This window comes from Pelodiscus sinensis, unplaced genomic scaffold (assembly GCF_049634645.1).
Source record: "Pelodiscus sinensis isolate JC-2024 unplaced genomic scaffold, ASM4963464v1 ctg126, whole genome shotgun sequence".
Classification (NCBI taxonomy): Eukaryota; Metazoa; Chordata; order Testudines; family Trionychidae; genus Pelodiscus; species Pelodiscus sinensis.
Window position 1 is genome coordinate 263667 of NW_027465898.1, and position 8889 is coordinate 272555.

Genomic DNA, 8889 nt, shown 5'->3' on the forward strand with positions numbered 1-8889 from the left:
GGAGGACCACGGTGCGGGGGCACAGGGCTCAGTGCGAGGGGAGGACCACGGTGCGGGGGCACAGGGCTCAGTGCGAGGGGAGGACCACGGTGTGGGGGCACAAGGCTCAGTGCGAGGGGCACAGGGCTCAGTGCGAGGGGAGGACCACAGTGCGGGGGCACAGGGCTCAGTGCGAGGGGAGGACCACGGTGCGGGGGCACAGGGCTCAGTGCGAGGGGAGGACCACGGTGCGGGGGCACAGGGCTCAGTGCGAGGGGAGGACCACGGTGCGGGAGCACAGGGCTCAGTGCGAGGGGAGGACCACGGTGCGGGGGCACAGGGCTCAGTGCGAGGGGAGGACCACGGTGCGGGGGCACAGGGCTCAGTGCGAGGGGAGGACCACGGTGCGGGAGCACAAGGCTCAGTGCGAGGGGAGGACCACGGTGCAGAGGGCACAGGGCTCAGTGTGAGGGGAGGACCACGGTGCGGGGGCACAGGGCTCAGTGCGAGGGGAGGACCACGGTGCAGAGGGCACAGGGCTCAGTGCGAGGGGAGGACCACGGTGCGGGGGCACAGGGCTCAGTGCGAGGGGAGGACCACGGTGCGGGAGCACAGGGCTCAGTGCGAGGGAAGGACCACGGTGCGGGAGCACAGGGCTCAGTGCGAGGGGCACAGGGCTCAGTGCGAGGGGAGGACCACGGTGCGGGGGCACAAGGCTCAGTGCGAGGGGAGGACCACGGTGCGGGAGCACAGGGCTCAGTGCGAGGGGAGGACCACGGTGCGGGGGCACAGGGCTCAGTGCGAGGGGAGGACCACGGTGCGGGGGCACAGGGCTCAGTGCGAGGGGAGGACCACGGTGCGGGGGCACAGGGCTCAGTGCGAGGGGAGGACCACGGTGCGGGGGCACAGGGCTCAGTGCGAGGGGAGGACCACGGTGCGGGGGCACAGGGCTCAGTGCGAGGGGAGGACCACGGTGCGGGGGCACAAGGCTCAGTGCGAGGGGAGGACCACGGTGCGGGAGCACAGGGCTCAGTGCGAGGGGAGGACCACGGTGCGGGGGCACAGGGCTCAGTGCGAGGGGAGGACCACGGTGCGGGGGCACAGGGCTCAGTGCGAGGGGAGGACCACGGTGCGGGGGCACAGGGCTCAGTGCGAGGGGAGGACCACGGTGCGGGGGCACAGGGCTCAGTGCGAGGGGAGGACCACGGTGCGGGGGCACAGGGCTCAGTGCGAGGGGAGGACCACGGTGCGGGAGCACAGGGCTCAGTGCGAGGGGAGGACCACGGTGCGGGGGCACAAGGCTCAGTGCGAGGGAAGGACCACGGTGCGGGAGCACAGGGCTCAGTGCGAGGGAAGGACCACGGTGCGGGGGCACAGGGCTCAGTGCGAGGGGAGGACCACGGTGCGGGAGCACAGGGCTCAGTGCGAGGGGAGGACCACGGTGCGGGGGCACAGGGCTCAGTGCGAGGGGAGGACCACGGTGTGGGGGCACAAGGCTCAGTGCGAGGGAAGGACCACGGTGCGGGAGCACAGGGCTCAGTGCGAGGGGAGGACCACGGTGTGGGGGCACAAGGCTCAGTGCGAGGGGCACAGGGCTCAGTGCGAGGGGAGGACCACGGTGCGGGGGCACAGGGCTCAGTGCGAGGGAAGGACCACGGTGCGGGAGCACAGGGCTCAGTGCGAGGGGAGGACCACGGTGTGGGGGCACAAGGCTCAGTGCGAGGGGCACAGGGCTCAGTGCGAGGGGAGGACCACGGTGCGGGGGCACAGGGCTCAGTGCGAAGGAAGGACCACGGTGCGGGGGCACAAGGCTCAGTGCAAGGGGAGGACCACGGTGCGGGGGCACAGGGCTCAGTGCGAAGGGCACAGGGCTCAGTGTGAGGGGCACAGGGCTCAGTGCGAGGGGAGGACCACGGTGCGGGGGCACAGGGCTCAGTGCGAGGGGAGGACCACGGTGCGGGGGCACAAGACTCAGTGCGAGGGGAGGACCACGGTGTGGGGGCACAGGGCTCAGTGCGAGGGGAGGACCACGGTGCGGGAGCACAGGGCTCAGTGCGAGGGGAGGACCACGGTGCGGGGGCACAGGGCTCAGTGCAAGGGGAGGACCACGGTGCAGAGGGCACAGGGCTCAGTGGGAGGGGCACAGGGCTCAGTGCGAGGGGAGGACCATGGTGCAGAGAGCACAGGGCTCAGTGCGAGGGGAGGACCACGGTGCGGGGGGCACAGGGCTCAGTGCGAGGGGAGGACCACGGTGCAGAGGGCACAGGGCTCAGTGCGAGGGGAGGAGCACGGTGCAGAGGGCACAGGGCTCAGTGCGAGGGGAGGAGCACGGTGCGGGGGCACAGGGCTCCGTGCGAGGGGAGGAGCACGGTGCGGGGGCACAGGGCTCCGTGCGAGGGGAGGACCATGGTGCAGAGGGCACAGGGCTCAGTGCGAGGGGAGGAGCACGGTGCGGGGGCACAGGGCTCAGTGCGAGGGGAGGAGCACGGTGCGGGGGCACAGGGCTCCGTGCGAGGGGAGGAGCACGGTGCGGGGGCACAGGGCTCCGTGCGAGGGGAGGAGCACGGTGCGGGGGCACAGGGCTCAGTGCGAGGGGCACAGGGCTCCGTGCGAGGGGAGGACCACGGTGCGGAGGCACAGGGCTCCGTGCGAGGGGCACAGGGCTCCGTGCGAGGGGAGGACCATGGTGCGGGGGCACAGGGTTCAGTGCGAGGGGCACAGGGCTCCGTGGAGGGGCACAGGGCTCCGTGCGAGGGGAGGACCACGGTGCAGAGGGCACAGGGCTCCGTGCGAGGGGAGGACTACGGTGTGGGAGCACAGGGCTCCGTGCGAGGGGAGGACCACGGTGCGGAGGCACAGGGCTCCGTGCGACGGGCACAGGGCTCCGTGCGAGGGGAGAACACGTCAGAGCAGCGAGGTCCCAGGCAGTGCAAAGAGGTCGGGATGCAGCTGTCTGGGGGACGCGGAGGGAGCAGCCGGACATCGCAGGAGCAGGCGAGTCTCTTACCGTCATTGCGTTCGGTGGCCACTTCCAGGCGGGCCCCGTCCTTGAGCCAGCGGATGGTGGGGGCGGGGTTGGCGTTCCGGCTGGTGCACGTGGCAATCTGGGCAGAGACACGACGTCACTGCTGACACAGCCCCCCCCCCGACGTGGGTCCCCGCCTCGCTCCCTTTGCAGGGTCCCCCGGTCAGAGGGAGGTATCGGGCTCCCCACTCCAGGGGGCTGAGTCCAAGGGAGCCTAATGACCTGTGGGACCCGCACCCGCCTGCCCCCCTCACCTCGGACACGGTCAGCTCCGTCACCGACAGGACCCTGGTGTTGGTCGTGAGCTCCGGGGCCCCTGGGGGCCCTGTGGGGGGAGAGGAGAGAGTGAGATGGAGCACCACCATGCCAGGCCCAGGCCGAACTGGAGCAGCAAGGCGGCGACAGCCAGAGAGAAGGGGTCCGGGGGCAGATGCGCCACCGAGCCGCGCTGGGGCGGGGCTACTGGGCGAGGGGCACTTGACTGCTGCCCCTGAGGGGCTGCAGGACTCAAAGGGTCGCGTACGCGGAGAGGAGTCCCAGGCGGCACCAGCGCCCCTCCGAGAGAGCAGACTCAGCCAGAGGGGAGCACTGGGGGGGGCGGGGGGGTCTCACCATACACGCGGGGAGCAGACTCAGCCAGAGGGGAGCACTGGGGGGGGCGGGGGGGTCTCACCATACACGCGGGGAGCAGACTCAGCCAGAGGGGAGCACTGGGGGGGGCGGGGGGGGTCTCACCATACACGCGGGGAGCAGACTCAGCCAGAGGGGAGCACTGGGGGGGGGGGGGGGGTCTCACCGTACACGTGGGGAGCAGACTCAGCCAGAGGGGAGCACTGGGGGGGCGGGGGGGGTCTCACCATACACGCGGGGAGCAGACTCAGCCAGAGGGGACCACTGGGGGGGGCGGGGGGGTCTCACCATACACGCGGGGAGCAGACTCAGCCAGAGGGGAGCACTGGGGGGGGGGCGGGGGGGTCTCACCATACACGCGGGGAGCAGACTCAGCCAGAGGGGAGCACTGGGGGGGGCGGGGGGGTCTCACCGTACACGCGGGGAGCAGACTCAGCCAGAGGGGAGCACTGGGGGGGGCGGGGGGGTCTCACCATACACGCGGGGAGCAGACTCAGCCAGAGGGGAGCACTGGGGGGGGCGGGGGGGTCTCACCATACACGCGGGGAGCAGACTCAGCCAGAGGGGAGCACTGGGGGACGGGCGGGGGGGTCTCACCGTACACGCGGGGAGCAGACTCAGCCAGAGGGGAGCATTGGGGGGGGCGGGGGGGTCTCACCATACACGCGGGGAGCAGACTCAGCCAGAGGGGAGCACTGGGGGGGGCGGGGGGGTCTCACCATACACGCGGGGAGCAGACTCAGCCAGAGGGGAGCACTGGGGGGGGCGGGGGGGTCTCACCATACACGCGGGGAGCAGACTCAGCCAGAGGGGAGCACTGGGGGACGGGCGGGGGGGTCTCACCGTACACGCGGGGAGCAGACTCAGCCAGAGGGGAGCATTGGGGGGGGCGGGGGGGTCTCACCATACACGCGGGGAGCAGACTCAGCCAGAGGGGAGCACTGGGGGGGGCGGGGGGGTCTCACCATACACGCGGGGAGCAGACTCAGCCAGAGGGGAGCACTGGGGGGGGGTGGGGGGGGGTCTCACCGTACACGCGGAGCTGGGCTACTCCCACGGCGGTGCCGGCTGCGCCTGCCGTCACCTGGCAGGAGAAGGCTCGTTCGTCGGCCACGTCGGCCCTCAGCAGCACCAGGCTGAGCTCGGGGTCCATGTACACGCGGCCGGAGTACTCCGTGCCCTGGTCCACCTCCCCGCGGCCCCCCTCGCTGTACGCCACACGGCGCTTCTCACCATCCCGCTCCGTCTGGGGGGGACAGAGCTAGTGACCCCTCCCTCGCACGCACACCCAGCGTGCGATCCGCCCCAAGGGCCCCCTCCCTCGCACGCACACCCAGCGTGCGCTCCGCCCCAAGGCCCCCCTCCCTCGCACGCACACCCAGCGTGCGCTCCGCCCCAAGGGCCCCCTCCCTCGCACACACACCCAGCGTGCGCTCCGCCCCAAGGGCCCCCTCCCTCGCACGCACACCCAGCGTGCGCTCCGCCCCAAGGGCCCCCTCCTTCGCACGCACACCCAGCGTGCGCTCCGCCCCAAGGGCCCCCTCCCTTGCACGCACACCCAGCGTGCGATCCGCCCCAAGGGCCCCCTCCCTCGCACGCACACCCAGCGTGCGATCCGCCCCAAGGGCCCCCTCCCTGGCATGCACACCCAGCGTGCGATCTGCCCCAAGGACCCCCTCCCTCACACCCACACCCAGCGTGCGATCCGCCCCAAGGGCCCCCTCCCTCGCACGCACACCCAGCGTGCGATCCACCCCAAGGGCCCCCTCCCTCACACCCACACCCAGCGTGCGATCCGCCCCAAGGGCCCCCTCCCTCGCACCCACACCCAGCGTGCGATCCGCCCCAAGGGCCCCCTCCCTCGCACGCACACCCAGCGTGCGATCTGCCCCAAGGACCCCCTCCCTCGCACGCACACCCAGCGTGCGATCCGCCCCAAGGACCCCCTCCCTCGCACGCACACCCAGCGTGCGATCCGCCCCAAGGGCCCCCTCCCTCGCACACACACCCAGCGTGGGGTCCGGAGGCTGGGCCTGGAGGAGGGGGCAGGAAGAGCCCCCCGGCCGCAGGGGTTCTGAGACGGGCTGGGCTGGGGGGGCCAGGCCCACAAGCCTGAGGGTTCCTGAGCCGGGTTCAAAGCTCCATCAACCCCCCCATGTGCCGCTGGCGGAGTCGCTCCAGGCGGGAGACCAGGGCTGTTCTGTTCCCTCCGGGGCTGGGCCCCAGGGCAAGAGCGAGGGGACCCCGAGGGGCCCAGAGAGGTGTGGGCCTAAGAGGCGGAGGGGCTGACCCCCAAGGGAGACTGGCCCCACTAATGGGGGTTCCCATGGACACCTTGCACGCACTCACCTGTGTGGGTTTCACCCCAAGTCCTTGCACACGCATGCAGGACTTCCCTTTTACAGCCCCGTGGTGATCACACGTGCACATTTGTCTGTGCACTCACGTTACACCCAGCCCCCGCCCCCCCCAGGGCACACCCGCCCCCTCGCACGCCGGCCAGGTACTCACAATGAACCACTCCACCCGGCGGAAGTCAGGCGACCCGGTGACACTGTGCGTGCAGGGGATGATGCCCAAGTCCCCCAGCAGCACCTCGACCTGTGCGGGCACCCAGACGTGCACGGCGGCCAGGCAGCCTAGGCACAGGAGGGGCCAACATGACCCAGAGCAGCCCGCATCCTGCCTAGGGCCCACAGCCCCCTCTCGGCCCCAGGCCAACCGTGCCTGGCTGCTTAGCCCCTCCTGACCCCCACGGCCTGGCCCCACAAGCCCCTGGGCCCTCGCCAAGGGCTGGGCAGCTCTTAGGAGCTGGGGGAGGGGCAGGGGGATGGGGTGAGCGGGGCAGGTGCAGAGGAAGTGGGGAGTACAAGGAGGAGGGAAGGGGCTGGGAGCAGGATGTGGAATGGGGCTATGGGGGGAGCAGGGGCTGGGAGCAGGATGTGGAATGGGGCTATGGGGGGAGCAGGGGAAGGGAGCAGGATGTGGAATGGGGCTATGGGGGGAGCAGGGGCTGGGAGCAGGATGTGGAATGGGGCTATGGGGGGAGCAGGGGCTGGGAGCAGGATGTGGAATGGGGCTATGGGGGGAGCAGGGGAAGGGAGCAGGATGTGGAATGGGGCTATGGGGGGAGCAGGGGAAGGGAGCAGGATGTGGAATGGGGCTATGGGGGGAGCAGGGGAAGGGAGCAGGATGTGGAATGGGGCCATGGGGGGAGCAGGGGAAGGGAGCAGGATGTGGAATGGGGCCATGGGGGGAGCAGGGGCTGGGAGCAGGATGTGGAATGGGGCTATGGGGGGAGCAGGGGAAGGGAGCAGGATGTGGAATGGGGCTATGGGGGGAGCAGGGGCTGGGAGCAGGATGTGGAATGGGGCTATGGGGGGAGCAGGGGCTGGGAGCAGGATGTGGAATGGGGCTATGGGGGGAGCAGGGGAAGGGAGCAGGATGTGGAATGGGGCTATGGGGGGAGCAGGGGAAGGGAGCAGGATGTGGAATGGGGCCATGGGGGGAGCAGGGGAAGGGAGCAGGATGTGGAATGGGGCCATGGGGGGAGCAGGGGCTGGGAGCAGGATGTGGAATGGGGCTATGGGGGGAGCACGGGCTGGGAGCAGGATGTGGAATGGGGCTATGGGGGGAGCAGGGGAAGGGAGCAGGATGTGGAATGGGGCTATGGGGGGAGCAGGGGCTGGGAGCAGGATGTGGAATGGGGCTATGGGGGGAGCAGGGGAAGGGAGCAGGATGTGGAATGGGGCTATGGGGGGAGCACGGGCTGGGAGCAGGATGTGGAATGGGGCTATGGGGGGAGCAGGGGAAGGGAGCAGGATGTGGAATGGGGCTATGGGGGGAGCACGGGCTGGGAGCAGGATGTGGAATGGGGCTATGGGGGGAGCAGGGGAAGGGAGCAGGATGTGGAATGGGGCCATGGGGGGAGCAGGGGAAGGGAGCAGGATGTGGAATGGGGCCATGGGGGGAGCAGGGGAAGGGAGCAGGATGTGGAATGGGGCTATGGGGGGAGCAGGGGAAGGGAGCAGGATGTGGAATGGGGCTATGGGGGGAGCAGGGGAAGGGAGCAGGATGTGGAATGGAGCTATGGGGGGAGCAGGGGAAGGGAGCAGGATGTGGAATGGGGCTATGGGGGGAGCAGGGGAAGGGAGCAGGATGTGGAATGGGGCTATGGGGGGAGCAGGGGAAGGGAGCAGGATGTGGAATGGGGTTATGGGGGGAGCAGGGGCTGGGAGCAGGATGTGGAATGGGGCCATGGGGGGAGCAGGGGAAGGGAGCAGGATGTGGAATGGGGCTATGGGGGGAGCAGGGGCTGGGAGCAGGATGTGGAATGGGGCTATGGGGGGAGCACGGGCTGGGAGCAGGATGTGGAATGGGGCTATGGGGGGAGCAGGGGAAGGGAGCAGGATGTGGAATGGGGCTATGGGGGGAGCAGGGGAAGGGAGCAGGATGTGGAATGGGGCTATGGGGGGAGCACGGGCTGGGAGCAGGATGTGGAATGGGGCTATGGGGGGAGCAGGGGAAGGGAGCAGGATGTGGAATGGGGCTATGGGGGGAGCAGGGGCTGGGAGCAGGATGTGGAATGGGGCTATGGGGGGAGCACGGGCTGGGAGCAGGATGTGGAATGGGGCCATGGGGGGAGCAGGGGAAGGGAGCAGGATGTGGAATGGGGCTATGGGGGGAGCAGGGGCAGGAAGGGACGTGGAGAAGAACTAGGAGGGGAAGGGGATGAAGGAGGCAAAAAGTGGAGAAGTGGGGGGCTGGGGGCAAAGGGGGAAGGCAGAGCAGGGAGAAGGGGGGCTGGGGGCAGGCAGAGCAGGGAGAAAGGGGGCTGGGGAAGGCAGAAGGGGGGCTGAGGGGAAGGGGGGCTGGGGAAAAGGGGGCTGGGGGGCAGGCAGAAGGGGGAGAGAGGGGGGAAGGGGGGCTGGGGGCAGGCAGAGCAGAGAGAAGGGGGGCTGGGGAAGGGGGGCTGGGGGCAGGCAGAGCAGGGAGAAGGGGGGCTGGGGAAAAGGGGGCTGGGGCAGGGAGAAGGGGGCTGGGGGGGAAGGGGGGCTGGGAAGGGGCACTGGGGGCAGGCAGAGCAGGGAGAAGGGGGGCTGGGGAAGGGGGGCTGGGGGCAGGCAGAGCAGGGAGAAGGGGGGCTGGGGGAAGGGGGGCTGGGGGCAGGCAGAAGTGGGGCTGGGGGAAGGGGGGCTGGGGGCAGGCAGAAGGGGGGCTGGGGGAAGGGGGCTGGGGGCAGGCAGAAGGGGGGC

At 70.5% G+C, this 8889-nt stretch overlaps 1 protein-coding gene across 1 annotated transcript in view; it reads right to left on the reverse strand.

The window, feature by feature from the left end:
• Nucleotides 1-6755, reverse strand: part of BCAM (basal cell adhesion molecule (Lutheran blood group)) — a gene marked incomplete at its 5' end in the record, with an annotated part of 32598 nt that extends 25843 nt beyond the window's left edge. The window contains 4 exons of the mRNA XM_075916233.1: nucleotides 2987-3083; nucleotides 3259-3329; nucleotides 4664-4880; nucleotides 6146-6755. Coding sequence (XP_075772348.1) covers nucleotides 2987-3083; nucleotides 3259-3329; nucleotides 4664-4880; nucleotides 6146-6755 — 995 coding nt within the window. The remainder of the gene's footprint in view (nucleotides 1-2986; nucleotides 3084-3258; nucleotides 3330-4663; nucleotides 4881-6145) is intronic.
• Between the last annotated feature and the right edge of the window lie 2134 nt (nucleotides 6756-8889).